Source organism: Vombatus ursinus, unplaced genomic scaffold (genome assembly GCF_900497805.2).
Source record: "Vombatus ursinus unplaced genomic scaffold, bare-nosed wombat genome assembly UNPS02014779.1, whole genome shotgun sequence".
Taxonomy (NCBI): Eukaryota; Metazoa; Chordata; class Mammalia; order Diprotodontia; family Vombatidae; genus Vombatus; species Vombatus ursinus.
Window position 1 is genome coordinate 44,718,628 of NW_020954557.1, and position 16,343 is coordinate 44,734,970.

At 36.5% G+C, this 16,343-nt stretch overlaps 1 protein-coding gene across 6 annotated transcripts in view; it reads right to left on the reverse strand.

Annotated features, from left to right (window-relative positions):
* The window catches only part of METAP1D (methionyl aminopeptidase type 1D, mitochondrial), an 87,611-nt gene that overhangs the window by 25,771 nt on the left and 45,497 nt on the right, over positions 1-16,343 (reverse strand). For 5 of the 6 annotated variants that reach the window (XM_027865694.1, XM_027865695.1, XM_027865692.1 and 2 more), the window contains exon 2: positions 4,454-4,612. The exons of the other annotated variant lie outside the window; for it this stretch is intronic. In XM_027865694.1, coding sequence (XP_027721495.1) covers positions 4,454-4,580 — 127 coding nt within the window. In that variant the 5' untranslated portion in view covers positions 4,581-4,612. The remainder of the gene's footprint in view (positions 1-4,453; positions 4,613-16,343) is intronic. 6 annotated transcript variants of the gene reach the window in all.

The window sequence follows — 16,343 nt, forward strand, 5'->3', positions numbered from 1 at the left end:
TTTGACTTTCCATATTCATTTTTTTTTTAAAGCAAGTGCTTCAACCCAGAGTCAACTCGGTGCAATGTATTGTCAAAGATGAATAATGGGTTTTTCAAGGAATGAGTTGTTTTGTTTTGTGATGGGTTGTGGTTTTTTTGGGGGGGGTGGGGAGTTTTTTAAATTTTAACAAGAGAAAAAGTAAATGAGTAAATGCTAAGGATAACAACAAGAATTCAGATGACAAAAAAAATTTTTTTTTAAAAATAAAAAGAATTCAGATGACATTTTCCACGAGAATCACTTAGGAATCTCATCCCAACCTGCAAAAGTATTCAAGGGGACCAACATTTATCAGGGCTTCCACAGTGACAACATGAAATACTGGACTAGTGATCTGGGGATAGTTTTGACTCTGCCATGTAAACTCTCCACAACTCAATTTCCTTATTTGTAAATGAGGAGATAGGATTGGAGGAATCCTAAAATCTCTTACTAACACCTCTTGAGGGCTAGAGAATCATGAATGGTGATGAAGCCTAGGTCAAAGCAGCCAAGCCTCTTACAAGGTGGCCATCTACCAGTTTTACCCAGCTCTAGTACAGAGTCACATTAGGGGAATATTTTTTTCTGTACCCTGAAACATTATATCTAGGCATGAGACCAGCTAGGGTTGACTTGCATATCTTTGAGAGAAAGCAAGACACAGTGAGGTGGGTAGGGAGGACCTGGAGCTTGGAAAGCCTGGGCTCAAATCCCAGATCAGATGCTAACTGTATATATGACCTGAGGCAAATCACTTAACCTCTCTGGGGTTATATTGTTATTAACTACAATAATAACAGCTCACATTTGCATAGAGTTTTAAGGTTTTCAAAGCACTTTATATTCACCATCTCCTTAGAGTACTACAACAACCTGGGGGAACTACATAGTAAAAGTATTATTATTCCCATTTTACAGATAAAGACACTGAGGTTCAGTAAGGTTACTGGTCCAAGGCTACTCTTTCCACTATGCCTCTCTCATTGAGATGGGAGCATAGATATCTTTTAGATATTCTCTATGGAAATAAAATGAATGTTGCCATTGTACCTGACTTGCCACAGAAAACACTGATGAAAGGTTAGATGCAGATACAGAGTTGACTGTATACTAAAATTCTAAATATCTGATCTAAACTCTAAAACACAACCAAAAACGTTCAATCTGTTAATAATCATGGCTATACATGTGCCAAGTTATCTTATCAACTATTCCACATTCACAGGATACTTCTTTATTCGGAATGAAATCTTTTACCTCTATCCCATAAAAGACACACTATAAATGTTGTCACAAGATAACAGGATAATAAGGTACCGTACTGTGTTGTTATTCCACTAACTATTCATTACAAACTAGGAGGGGAAAAAAAAATCTAGACCTTTCACAGGTGAAATGAAGAATGTACTTAAACCAACCACATGCCATTCCAAGATAAAGGTTGTAGTCAATCTGACTAAAAAAAAAAAAAAAGAAATAAAGAAAAAAATCTGTTTTATCAAATACAAACTAGCATAACAAGATTCTTCTCAAACCCACAAAACAAAACAAAAATCTCCATGTTCCATTTTAATAGATGGCCCTGAAAGAAAAAACAATAGTATATCATAATTTCCAGACACTTTCTACACATTTCTTTCCCCCCTCCTCTCTCCCTTACCACTCCCAGTCAAAACAGTATTTTTAATACCTTTTTTCAACTAACTCTTAAGTTGCTACATTCACAACTAATTTGATGCAACCACTTCATCAATCATCGGACAGGAACAACCTGGTTTGTTCCCATCAGGCCATACTTCCCCCCTTTACTGTGGTCCAGTGTTCTATTCACTATTGTTCAACTACAATCCACAGCTCATCTTCTTTTTGTTAAGCTATTTGGAGGGCAGGGTGGGGGGCATGAGTTATATGGTGGTGCTAATTATGGAAAGAGGCAGTTTTACCAAGCTGATATATACATACATATACATCTATATCCATATACATATATACAATATATATACATACAGACTACATACATATACACACATATGCAAATATATACATTTATATACACACATACACACATATGTAAGACTCCAATGGGAAGGCATCAGAAACATCAGGAGAGCCTGGAGCTCAAGAAGGAGATGTTTTGTATCATCACTACTGGTCTTGAAACAGATCATCACAGTGAGGATGTATAGTGTTGATTATTTAACAAAAACTCTGTACAGGCTTTTTTTAGGTAGCAAATCTATATGTTATCTGTTATGAATACTAGAATAATTACTGCTATGAAGTGTAATAATGGGAATTATTTTCAGTGTCACAAAAATTGTATCAGCACATAGTTTGTGCTGAACACTGAAAATTATAATCAAGTGCTTCTTTCACTCCATAGAGAATCACACTGTGCAGTATGAGCACCTCTCAAAATTACTGTATATATCCTGGATCTTGTGGCATATTTTTCCTGTTTTAAATTTGTATTTACAATGTAAATCTTTAGTATGGCTTTAAATGTTCCCATATACAGTAATAACATAATCTACTGAGGGCTGCATTTTTTTTTCCTCCTTGAACAGCTTCAGCCCCAAAGGTAGAATTACAGAATTCAAGTATGGTGGAGGCTGGGGTACATTTTAAGTGACTAATTTGCTGCACACAACGTGCCCTATATTTATTAGCCTTTTAGTCTAGGTCTGTTTTAATTGTTATCTGTTCACACAGGCTATACTCCATAATGAAATACTCTCATTTCACCCACTAAGCAGTAAGGCTTTTTATGTGCACCTCTATTAATGACCCTTAATTAAGTTGATTTTAGCCTTGTAAATGTGATTTTTCTCTTGGTCAACAAGTATTTTTTAAGGGAGAGGTTCAATGAACTTTCCAATGGGTGTTTTAAAATTTTCTTTTTCAACAGCTATAAAATCGAAGGAAGTCCACTTCTAGAGAGGGGTGGCCTATTACCATCTAAACCATTCATTTACATTAAAAACATTTCAAGGGAAGCACTATCACATGTTTTTAATTCTCAGTTATTCTGCATTTCAAAAGTATCAAGTGTTAAAGCAGAAAACAACTTATCACCCATAAAAATCAGCCTGGTACTAATTCACAGAAGTTGACAAACTCAACAGAGATAATATGTAATTTTAAAGGACACATTGTAAAAGTGTCTCTTTTAATATGATTTTTCTGCAATCATCAGCAAAAGCCTGGATCTGGTTACAAAAGTATTATTTATCATATGTTCATGTCTAGTTGAGTTTTATAATAGAGGCAGTCCTTTTGGATAAAGTGAGGACTCCACACTAGATTTAAATAATACCAAACTAGGATACCAAATTAGACATGTTTTACCAATCCATTTTCAAATACTAGATTTATATTCATTAGTTATTTTAACTTTAAATCTGATTATTTAAAGAATAAGTTACCTTTTAAAAGGCATCTAATTCCAGCATGGCAGTCTCTGAGATACTTTTAACTAATGCTTAAAATAATAATAATAACTTAAAAAATGCTTCCTATGGCAGTCTCAGTTAAGTAATATGCTATAGGAACACCTTCTGAAGAGGCTAATTTAGGAACTGAGGAAAGATAACACTTCAGTAACTCCAACCAATTACCTAGAGTAGGGATGCAAAGCTTTTAAAGTACTCTGTTTCAAAACCAAAAGGGAATATGACAAAATGTATTTGTCTTCTATTTCTTAACCTAAAACACTGAAGATTCATATGACAATGTTGCTATCTTAGAAAAATTATAGTGAATGGAAAATTAAATAGTCTGCATACTTAATACACCTCTTTTATTGATTTTTTATGACTATTCAAGATGCACATTTCAAGAATAAATGTAAAAGATTAAAGATTACTTCCAATTACAAGTAACCTGTATAGCAAAAGAGAAGCTCATATTTCACAAGAGAAAACCTGTGCATTTGGTGAATAAAAGAACAACATAGAGGAATGCCCCAGGCTGAAGCAGAAACTGATTGGGCAAAGCAGGACAAGAGCCCTTGAAACTAAACAAAAGCAAATTCATTCTGTTGACAGATGTTGATTACATCAAAGCAACAAGGAACTTTCTCCCCTCCTCCTTTTTTTTTTTTTAAACAACCAATACCTATATATTATCTATATATAGTGGGTCTTTAACCAACCACAATCAACATTATCTAACTTGTAAAAATTTCTAAGTCAAGTCAAAAAATAATGTAATGAGGTCTTAGCTAGGCTTCTCTAAACAGTGTATTCTATTCATATAGACATGTGTAGCCATGCTGGCCCACGCCATCATCAGCCCCTTACTTCTAGGGGTTAACTGCTCTGGCAGCCAAATAAAATACAGAGAGAGCCATGTAATTATGGAGACAGTCAAAGGGCAGGCTCTATTTTGAAATCTATTTGCACAGACAAGGTCTTCCAATTTAGCTTACAGGAAACAAGCTGGTAAAGGGAGTCTCCTTTTCTCCAGATGCTTTCCACACTTTTTCTCCATTTCAGGAAATCATGGATATGGACACCATACACGACTGTTTCCTGGATTATAAGCCAAGATGCCATTACAGAGAGAAGACTAAATCTGTTTTACAAGCCTGTAAAAAAACATTTTTCTCTAATTAGCAGCATTTGGCAACTCCCCTCCCCCCAAATGATAAGGCTACAGTGTTTATTAAACAACATTTTTAATGAGGATACAATCCCATTTGCTATGCAGGTGTTGGGGGGAAGGAGATTTTTTTTAAAAAATGCTCAAAATATGGTTAAATATACAGCTGAACCCCAAAATGTATTGGCACACATACTTGTGAAAAATAAAGATTCTAATTGAGATATAAAGAATAGTGGGCTTTATGGTTACTTATATTCAATATGGTTATATCATATTTTGAAAGCATAAGATAATATGAAATGCAGAGTGTTCATAAATGGCTAGAGAAATCAACCATAAATGCTTTTTTACACAGAAACAACATGTAACATGAATCTCACAATTTGTACCAGTCATTTAATGCTGTAGTTGGCAGTTTCCACTAGACTGGAGTAAGCTAATAAATGCCAATAAGGTTTTGTTTGAATTTCTACATTTTTCTCATATTAAAATTGGGCACACTACCACCACTACTTATGAAACCATTTAGTATTTCTCTGCTTAGTGTGCCTATTCAAATGAAGGTGAAGCAAATATATAACTAGAGTTCTCAGAATTCATCATTCAGCCATAAACTAAAGCCCCAGAGGTCACAGTCCTAGAGAAGGTAAGTTGGAAAGCTAGTAAGACTCAGAGCCTCTTCTATGTACAGGAAGGGTGACAGCCTTAGGGCTCCCTTGCCTAATAATAACAACATTCAAGTAACAGTGCCCAGGTCACGACATAACATGACCCTCTCCATGGCTCTTTCAGGAAGTTGGCTCCATGCCACCTTTTTTTTCCTCCTTTTTCTATCAATAGCAATTGATGGAGTATAATGTCAATGACAAACAAGAAGAAAATTGAGGGGAAGCTCTCATTTTACTTCTTTTAAACAGCTGGACTGCTAATTCTCTGGTCACTATTTCACTCCTTTGCATTAAGATAAAGTACAAAGCTAACAGAAAATTACTTACGAGAGTGAGGGAGGGAGGGAGGGAGAGGGACGAGGAAGGAACGAAGGAAAGAAGGAAGGAAGGAAGGAAGGAAGGAAGGAGTATTAACTTGCAGTCAAATTTCTCCTCAAAATGGAAAACTCCTTTTTCAAATCAAAATAGAAAATCACTAAGCTCATCTTTATAATCATACTATACATGTAGCAGATTTCATTGCATATAAGTTAAAGTTCATGGAAAAGTAGAATTCTTTTGCATTTTAACAATGCATATACACAGGCCAACTTTTTGGACAAAGAAATGTTGTATTCTTCTTGGGAAAATAAAGAAGTGATTTATTAATACCATAGTTAAAATGTAATAGTTTATTCTAGTTAAGCCCTGTGAAAAAATGTCATCAAAAAACCATTTCTCCTGTAGGTTTTCTGAATCCAGCAACACCACATCACTGTAAAACAAAAGACAAGTGCTAATTAAAGTAGAAGCACAGAACAACATAAAATGAATCCAATCCAAAAGCTCAGGCTGAGTAATATTAAGAGTTTCACACTGGTGGTACCTAGGGAATATAGACTCCTAGTTAGCATAAGACATCTGGCAAATTTCAACTTTCCAAAGTCCAGCAAGAGAAACATTCCTTTTACCTTACACACTTTTGGTGAAGATGAAGAAAATAAAGGAGTTTGCAATAAAACACACAAATCAGAACCAGAAACAGCAAGTTGATAAGATTCACACACTGATTTGAATCTTAGGCACAATTTATATGAAAAGTATCTCAAGTTAAAAAACCGATAAAGTACCATTACTTTGTAGCATCCTTGCTTGCCTTTAATACTTTTAGAGAATAAGTCATACATGCTCTCCTGTCATACATAATCCTATCCAAAATATGAGTTATTTAGGACCAAAATCACATAGTACCATAAGAAACCTAGGAAAGGGGATAAAAAAGCCTCATTGCTGCTGACTAGGGATACAGCTTTAACATGCATTGTTTCTATTGTATTAAAGTGTATGAAAACAACTAGGAGAATTTGGGGGCTTTATTTCGCAAAAACACCAATGATACTCTATATGCAGTATCTTAGAGCTACCGGGTTCTCTTCCCCCCCCCCCCATATGTATGTGTAGCATTCAAAGTCATTTCTGCAAACAATTGGCATAAAATAGCTCAGAAGCTTCCGTCTGGGCTGAACAATGCAGTACCAGTGCATTTAAAAAATCTACACCAAAATGCTTTACATGCAATGTTTTCATTGATTGCATAACTTCAGGTGAAGAACAGAAAATAAAAAGAATACATTTGAATACAAATTCTGTACTGGACGGTTTCGATAATTGTGTGGATTTTTCTCTCTGCCTTATCACCATACAATAGAAGAGATGGTCACTAGAGTCAGTAATCACAACCCAAAATGAAAAGGCGAAGGCTTTAGGAAAGCAATGTACTTTCATGTTTCTGTGATTGAATATACATAGCTCTAAAACAATAGAAGCTAAGGTCACACTTCAAAGAGTTATTTTCACAATGAAAATAAAGACAAAATACACAGCAGACTATAATAAAAAAAGAAAATTTCATATTTTCTGAGAGTAGCTTTCTTTGGGGTTGGAATAGTTACGTCACTGCAAATACTATATATGTAATACATTCAGATTGGCTGGATTGTAAGCACAATTTGGCTAATTGTAAGCACAAAGGCCCACTTACCCTCATAGTTTTGGGTGCTAATACAATAACTGGAGAGTACCCCAAATAGTACACACTTAAAAGGGAGACTTGTTGAGTATTTAGTCAGGTGTTACTCTTCTTTCGAAAGAGAGATATCTGACTATAAAATCATTTCCTCAACCAGATATGGGTTTTTTTAAGTACCTATAATTTCTATTTTTATTTAAACAAGCTGCTGCTCACATCTGAAAGCACGATTTAACTTAAAATGCTATCATCCAATGGAATTGGATGATAACTGTCACACTTGGTGGACAGCTAAATCCATCTTTACATTTTTACATTAAAAGGCTCTGATATAATTGTCCTAATAGCAAAATATTATTTATAACCTTTTGAACTATATTTCTAATACAGACAAAATAATAAAAAAAAAGAACACATCCATTAGAGGGAGACTAAGAGTGGAGAACAGAATGCAAAATGGTGGCTAAGCCAAAAATCCATTGTTTTTGTGAGGAATGTCTTATGGAATTCTCTCCACAATTATCTAATTAAATTTTACCTGGGCTAACAGTCCAATTATTTTGTATCCCCTGATGGGTAGCAGGTTGATAGTGAGCAATAATCAAAGTGTATTGATTGGCAGTGAAAAACTGGTTTAAAATTTTTTAATGTGCCGCAGGTAATTCATGTTAATAAACATGCAGCTACATCATCCTACCTAACCTTCTAATGTTGGAAACTCCAAGCTCTAAAAGAAAGGGCCAGGAAGTTCATAGGTACTGTCCAACTAGGTGAATTATGAAAGAGTCAGTCTCTGTTCTTATCCCAACTTCCTTCTTAGACAAGCGAATTCCAGTATCACCGAATACAGGAAAATCAACTCTTCTACCACCTGGCCTATCATCAAGTCCGCAAAACTTAGGTATTCATCCAAATATTGAAACTGATGTACCAGCTGTTTACATATTTGTGCATGTAGGGGGTGTGTTAAATGGTGGTACTGAGAGAAGCTATTTATCCAAAGGTTCCACTGTGTAACTAAGTCACTCCCTGAGTTTATTATAGAAAACATGCATTGGAGTTTTATCAGAAAACTATCTTTATACCATCTTTAAATATTATTCATTTAATAGTATGGTTACCCATAAGTCCCTATGTAACTTCAATATCCTGAGTAATTGACAGAATTATAGAACAAGTTTTGAAGAGAACAGTTAAAAAAAACCCTGTAATGTGAATGTTTCATAGGAATATCAAACTAGATTTTACCTTACTTTATTGCTTAAAATATACAAAGGTCTCTTCTTTGCATAAAATTCCCTGTTTATTAAACAGTGATAGAGGAAGAACTTGTTTACATTTGTAGCACTACCAACATACATCATTTATGACAAAAAAAAACAAGCACTCCATGAGAAATGCTCAATCACTGTCAATCACACACACTAAAATATACATAAACTAAAGCACGTGGTGTGAACTGTATTAAATTCAACCAAACACAGAATTACCAACGTAACAAACAAAAAAACAAATAATTATAGGTGACTCATAGACCTATTTACACAATACACAAAATAACTCAGAAAGGTACGTAACCATAGAAACCTAATAGCCTCAATTCACTATCTTTGAATTTTGTATTTATTTAAACTCACTGGAAATAATGTCCATGTAAAATTAAAACCTTTCTTTTAAAGGGTTATCTTATTTGTTGTCTGATGGATGATCAAAATAACTTTTCATTTCAACTAAGAATTCAGCGGATATTTTACTAAAATAATGAAAAAATATAGAGACTATTTTTTTCTATTTTTGAGACAGCTGTGTTTTAAGACTACCAAATTGCTGATTAACAAGTGAAAGAACTTAACTATATGAAATAAATCCCATGACATCAGAATATTAAAAATACATATGACATATAGACTTTTCTTAAACCTCACACTGTTGCACATGTTGCCCCCCCAACCTCCCCTAATTAACTGCTATAGTTGAAATGCTATTAGTCTTTTCTGTTATAGTTCTTTCTCAATGACAATTACAATTTGCATGGTTTAATATTTAATACTATGATTAGTACTAATGTCCTATATTTTCCTTCCTAATCTAAATGAGTAAAACATTATTTTGTAGTTCACTGGCTCCCACACTTAAGATTTAATGTTCAGTGTGTATTTCATTATGTAGATGAGCAAGGGATGTTGTTTGACATGATTTAAATGGGTCAACAGTATTTTCCTAGTCACATTAATCATTCCGACAGCTAGAATGAAAAAAAAAAATAGGCCATGAACATTAAAACTAGAAAACCTGTTAATGCCAATGGCACTCACCATTGGTCAGTTATCTATGCATGTGCTTTTTGAGAAAACAGAGTTACAGACATCAAAAAAAGTATTTTGTTATTTATTCAGAAAAATACTTCAAGGCCACTGGCCCTATTTTCAAATACTTTGTGGGCCCCGAAGGGCCAGGTCTCAGAGGTAGCAAATTGCCACAAAAACTAACATGATGTGGCAATGTCAGAAAACATTGAACTATTTTCTATTCAAGGAGAAAGAAAAAACTAGGGAACTCAATCCTAGAGAAGGTAAGAAAAGAGGCTTTGGTCAGTGATACCATATATGTAAATTATGTGTCTGTAAAGATTCCAAGGATGACAAAAATACTCCTTCAAAGTGGACTCCTGTTTTGACATAGTGGCTGCCTTAATTCCAACTAGGTCAGCAACTCTGTCACCACCAAACAATGACTCTTGGCTCTGTTGGGAGTTAGGGGTATTAAGGAAAAAAGGAGTAGAAGGGCAAGATGAAACAGCTAAATATTCTTTAAAACATAGCTTCGAATCACCTCAAGCTAGTCCCAAATGAAATGAAGCATGTGCTTTGGAATATGAAAAGCAACAGATAAAAAAATGTGAGAATATTTTCTTTCTTTCCCTGAGAATATTTTTAAAATCAGACAAGGAACAACTCTAGAGTTTCCTTTCTTTCTAGCAGTGGACAACACTCGGACAACTACAGGGATAATTCAGTTTATTGCTGGGGTAAGTCAATATGGCTAGTCAAGTTATCAAAGGCAGTTTCATAAGAAATACCCATTCTCCTCACTCAGTGGTATGTTATATATAAATTAAGTTCTTTAAACAACAAGTATGAACATGATCATGCTACTAACAGATCTTTGTTCCCAAATGTAAGCTTCTTTAGAGTTCTGAGCTGTGATGGAGGGGACACTTGCCAGTGCACATACCTACAACATTAAGCTTTTTCATTTTGTTTATCTTTCTCAAAGGTCATTCTTACAATTGATTCTGTTCCTGTTAGATCCCATGGAACGAGTGGCAATGACTTGGGAAAACCTAAAAAGTTCTCTAAGATTCTCTTTTAGTAAAACTACTTCACTATCAGAGCAGGAATTATCTGTTGGCTTTTTATGGCACCTTTTCCAAATGCTGCCTTCTACCAGCAAGGAAGTGGTTGTTAGTGACAGCTGTGATACCCCAGACACTCTCTCCCACTTAATCTCTATATACCTTCACTCCCACCTTAATGAATACTACAACACACTGGGTTTGGAGAGAGAGCAACGTAGTGCCTATACCCTAAAGGCACATTTGCAAGAAGCAAAAACCAAAGTCCAAGGCTTCTATATACCTAAGTTAAATCAAGTCCAGTCAACAAGCTTTTATAAAGTGCCAACCATGTGAAGGCACTGTGCTAAACACTAGAGATACAAAGAAAGTTCTTCTCATGGAACTCATGATCCACTAGGAGAGATGATATGCAAAAAGCTACATACAAACACAATATATACAGGATAAATTGGAGATATTCTGAGAGAGAAGACACTAAGATTAAAAAGGACTAGGAAAAACTTCTTGCAGAAGGTGGGATTTTAGCTGATACTTGAAGGAAGCCACTGACGCCAGGAGGCAGAGATGGGGAAAATGAAAATTCTAGACATTTTCACGGCCAGTGAGGAGAGTCTTGTTTGAAGAACAGCAAGGAGGCCAATGTCACTGGATTTCAAAATACATGGGGGAAATGGGGGATTGGTAATAGTGGAAGACTAGAAAAGTAGAAGGTTATGAAAGATTTTAAAAGCCAAACAGGATTTTATACTGATCTTGATTTTGTAGGTAATAGGGAGCCACTGAAATTTGTTGAATGGGGGTAAGGGTGGAGAAAATATGTTCAGACCTACTCTTTAGGAAGACAGTTGAGTGGAGGATGGACTAGACTGAAGAGAGACGAGACTGAGAAACCAACCAGAAGGCTGCTGCAAAAGTCCAGGTATGAGGCAATGAGGGTCTGCACCAGATGATGGCAGCATCAGAAGAGAGAAGGGGGCATGTACAAGAGATGTTACAAAGGTAAAAATGACTTGGCAACTGACTAGATGGGGGTTGGGGATAAGAGACAGGGTTCCAAGCCCAAGTAATTGGAAGGATGCTGGAGACAGTTAGAATATACAACTAGAGTATTGAATCTGGAATCAGCAAAACATGAGTTCAAATCCTGCCTCAGATACTTAACCGATATGTGATTGGGCAAGTTATTAACCTTTGTCTGCTTCAGTTTCATCATTTGTAAAATGGAGACAATAATTGCACTGATCTCCCAGGGTTGTTGTAAGGAAAAAATGAGCTAATATTTGTAAAGTGCTTTGTAAACTTTTAACACTAGAGATGATGATGATAATGATGGTACTCTCATCCGTAATGGGGAGGTTAGGAAGAGGGGAGAGTTCGGGGAGAAAGGTAACAAGTTCTTTTGGATATATTGAATTTAAGATGAGACATCTCTTTTGATATATCCAATTGGCACCTGGAAATCTGAGAATGGAGGTCAGAAGAGCCAATACCTACTACTCATTTAATGAATGTTTGTTAAATTTGTCATTCATTTAGTTAAGGAAAAAAGACTGAGAAACCAATTCTGAAAATATTTCAAAGCTCTGATTTTTCTCTGAGGCCCAATAGGTCATAGGGTGGGTGGCTGGGGAGGGGCAAGTCCCTGGTTTTCTTTGGTGTTCTCAAATAGATAATGGAGATGAATTCTCTCAATTAAACTGAACAAGCATTTACTGAGCATCTACTACTATGAGCTAAGCACAAAGAGAGAGATATAAAGATGAGTAAGACATGGTTCCTGTCTTTAAAGAGTTTACAATTTAGTGTATATTCTTTTTATGGTGAGTTTTCCTCAACTCCTTTGTAAGAAACAAAACTCCAATCCTTACGCCGGAGAATCTCACTTCTTAAAATTATTCCCCCTTGATTGATTTTTCCATTAAAAAGTCAAAACACATAGCCAGTACAAAGAAACTGTCTCTGTTAAATTATTCCAAACTAGAAGCAGAAGATCTAATTTTAAACCTGTGATACCTTGTTTGGATTTTCATCCTGTGAAACAACAAAAATTTCAAATGATAGCTAAGCCCTAACCTGCAGTTGCTTCCTGTTTGTGAGCAAGGTGTAACTGGAAGAAGCTGGAAACTCATCTCGCCTCAACAGAGTGGAGATCACAGCCTCTTCTTGAAGACAGATTTCTCCTTGTGATTATTTATGCATTTGTAACCTCCACATCACTGCAGCACACTCTTCTTGGAGTGATAATGTGGCCCAAAGTTTCAGCCAATGCAGACTAGAGCAGCTCAAATAGCTTAAAGCACACCAGTGCTCTACAGATCACATGTACCTAATTATTTCCAAGTGCAGTATCATTGAAGGTGTTGGCTTTGATCTTAAAGCATTTCCGGCTTGGTCACCTTGAGGATTTTCTACTTCACCATGTACCATCAAGACAGTTTTAGACATCAGAATGACTAGAGACAGAATATGCAGTAAGCAAATTCCATTTCCTCTTCTGTATTTAGGAAAAAAAATTAGCTGGCAAGTAGGCTTCTGCAGAGTGGTATCAGACCTGTCTCTTAAGGCATTTTCTTGATGATACGTGAAAGGAAAGGTTATACATCATGAAAATCAAGTATGTGTTCAGTTGCTGGGGGGAGAGGGGCAATATGCATGCTTTAAGACCATTTTATTTCTAAGGCTTTGCCATAATCAAATACATTTCATACCTGTTCTCGTCACCTCAACTGCTATGCCTTGGTAGTAGTAAGGATGACCTTCGTGATGCAGCCTAACCATGTAATCAAAGAGGTCAGCACTATCTAGGTTTGGTGGTAGATAATTTGGGAACACATAAAAGTTCTTCCAGCCTCAGTTTCCCCCTCTCCCTGCCACCCTGAAACTTTCAGCCACAAGTAGCAACCTGGCAACTGGAATTTATGAGCTCTGCTTCTATAACTGAGAATGAATATTTCCTTTTGAAATTGTTCTGGCTCATAGCCTAAAGCAGATTATAATTATCATTCCTAATGCCTAAACAAGTTAGAGTAGCAGCTATTATTGAGTATATATTTGAAGTTTTACATAAAATGTTAAACTGAGGCCCAAACTAAAGATGGAGAGAGAGAGACAGAGAGAGAGAGAGAGAGAGATTAAACTTCTGGTATCAGTAGCAACTTTGCAAAAATTCAGATTTGGTCATCATAGTTTTAAGCCATAGGATCACAGAGCTAGAGTTAGAAGGAACCTCGGAATCCATCAATTTCAAGGGTTCTTAACATTTTATGTGTCATAGATCCCTGTGACAACTTCTGTATACTTCCTTTTCAGTCTGACTCTTTGTGACCCCATTTGGTGTTTTCTTGGCAAAGACACTGGAGTGGTTTGCCACTTCCCTCTCCAGTTCATTTTACAGGTGAGGAAACTGAGGCAAATAGGAGTAAGTGACTTACCCAGGGTCACATAGCAAGTAAGTATGTAAGGCTGGATTTGAACTCAGGTCTTCCTGACTCCCATATATTGAAATATAGTTATCAAAATGTTTTAAAAAACAAGTTCACAGACCCCATGTTAAAAACCCATTATCTAGTCCAACTCCTTCATAATAGAGAGAAGAAAACCAAGGCCTGACTAAGGTAGGTCACTTATCCAGCCTCATACAAGGGTTAGAGGTAGGATATGAACCCATATCCCCCAGAGCTCTTCCCTTCAACTGTTCCATACTACTTTTTCTATGTACACAGAATTGTGTCTTATTGTTCGTTTTTTCCCCTTTCCCACCAAATAATAAACACGTGTTAGATAGTATTTTTGGAGCAGAACATTTAGGTGCTGAATAATTAATTTATGCAGGAAACCCTCAATTTACAAATAGTGGCACTCCACAAATGTGTTTGCAAGTCAATTGTGTGGAACTTCGACATGTTTTCTCATAGAAACAATGTTATATATGGGGGTTAGGTTCTCAGACAAGCTCATTAACCAACAGTATAAATAAAATGTTGTATATATACAATAGAAGGTGTGAAAACTATGATATTGCAAACATACAGGAGTTTTAGTACATTAAAGATTGATGGCATAGTCTGAAAAATCAACATCATTTATAATATTGTTTCTACAGGAAAATTCCCTCAACATTACACAAGAAGAAAGGAATATGGAGATTCTAGGGATACATTCATCCTTCCATTCACCTGCCCAATCCTGTTCCCCCACCCCTGGTGGTTAAAAGGTTCAAAGGGTCTGGAATTACCAAGGAAAATGGGGGACAGGGAGGCTGGCAAGAGGGAAGGGGAATGAAAAGGGTCAAAGGATCTTAGCCTCTTTCCCATTTCCTAGGATCCTTGGAAGCTAGCAAACTCTTGCCCCAGTTGGCAGCCTAATATGTGTTAGCACAGACGTAGGACTCAGTATAATATAGAGATGGAGGGTGGGGAGTGCTAGAGTCAGCTTGAAATGGCTGTATAATTGTTAATTTTTCAGTGTGAGCAGTTACACTTCAAAAATTGGCCAACCCACAAACCATGGCTTGATTTATGGTTTTGTTGATTGTCTAGACTTAAGAAAGCAATGGAGAAAACATTAAACAAGCAGATTAAACTTAAAAGTGTGTTCTGTACGCATTCACACACCACCACCACCCACCACCACTACCCCCAAAGCCTATTGTTAAATAATTACTAGCACACCACTATATAGATATATGTATATATGTAAGAAATTTAACGTACTTAGTGTTTAAGTCAGCAGCTGGGAACTTTGCCAGTAGCAATGCACAAATCTGATCGTGTTGGGAACGCAAAGCATGGAAGGAATGGTCTTCAATGTAACTTGCCAACAAGGTGATTCTAAGATTCAATTGTCTTAATCAGTTGTTCAGAGGTTGTCTTAAGGCGCTCTCTCTCTCTCTCTCTCTCTCTCTCTCTCTCTCTCTCAAGAGTGGCATCCCAGAGAAGCCAGTGGCTATGAATGTCTAGGGCTGCAGAAGCAGTTGGTTCCAGGGGAATCTAAAAGTACTCCCTCCCCCAACTGAACTATAAATCCTTCCTGAGAGGTATTTCCCTTCCCGTTGCGGCCCCAACAAGCTCAGACCTCGTACATTTGTCCTCCTGACCTTCACCCTGGGTTTGGCCCATAGGATCTTTCTCCCACCCCTTCCTCCCCACAAAGAAGGCAAACCACAGGAAACAACACATTTCCAATTCCCTGCTCTTCAATGACTGACCATAAATCTAGAACTGGAAGGGACCTCAGAGGCTGCTCAGTTTGACTCTCTTATTTTATACTTGAGGAAACAGGTTTAAAAAGGTCAAGTGTTCATGGGATCATATATCTAGAGCTGAAAAGATCCTCAGAATCCAACTTCCTCATTTGTAAGATGAGGGAGTTTCAAGTCACTTGCTCTGGGTGACACAGGTATGAAGTATAAGGGGTGAGAATTAAATCCTCATCCTTTGACTCCTGAGCCAAAGCTTTTACTGCATCATTTAGTGGCTATGAGAAACAAAAATGGGCTATGTATATAGTACAGGATGCTACTAAGTTTCATTCATAGAAATTCAGATCTGGAAGGAACCTCAGAGATCATCAGGTCCAACTTGTCCTTCTCTCCATTTAAACATGATCAGACTGTCTCTTAAGGGAATAAATAAGTGACTTGCTCAAGGTCACACAGTTAGTGGCAGAGCTGTCTCTAGGC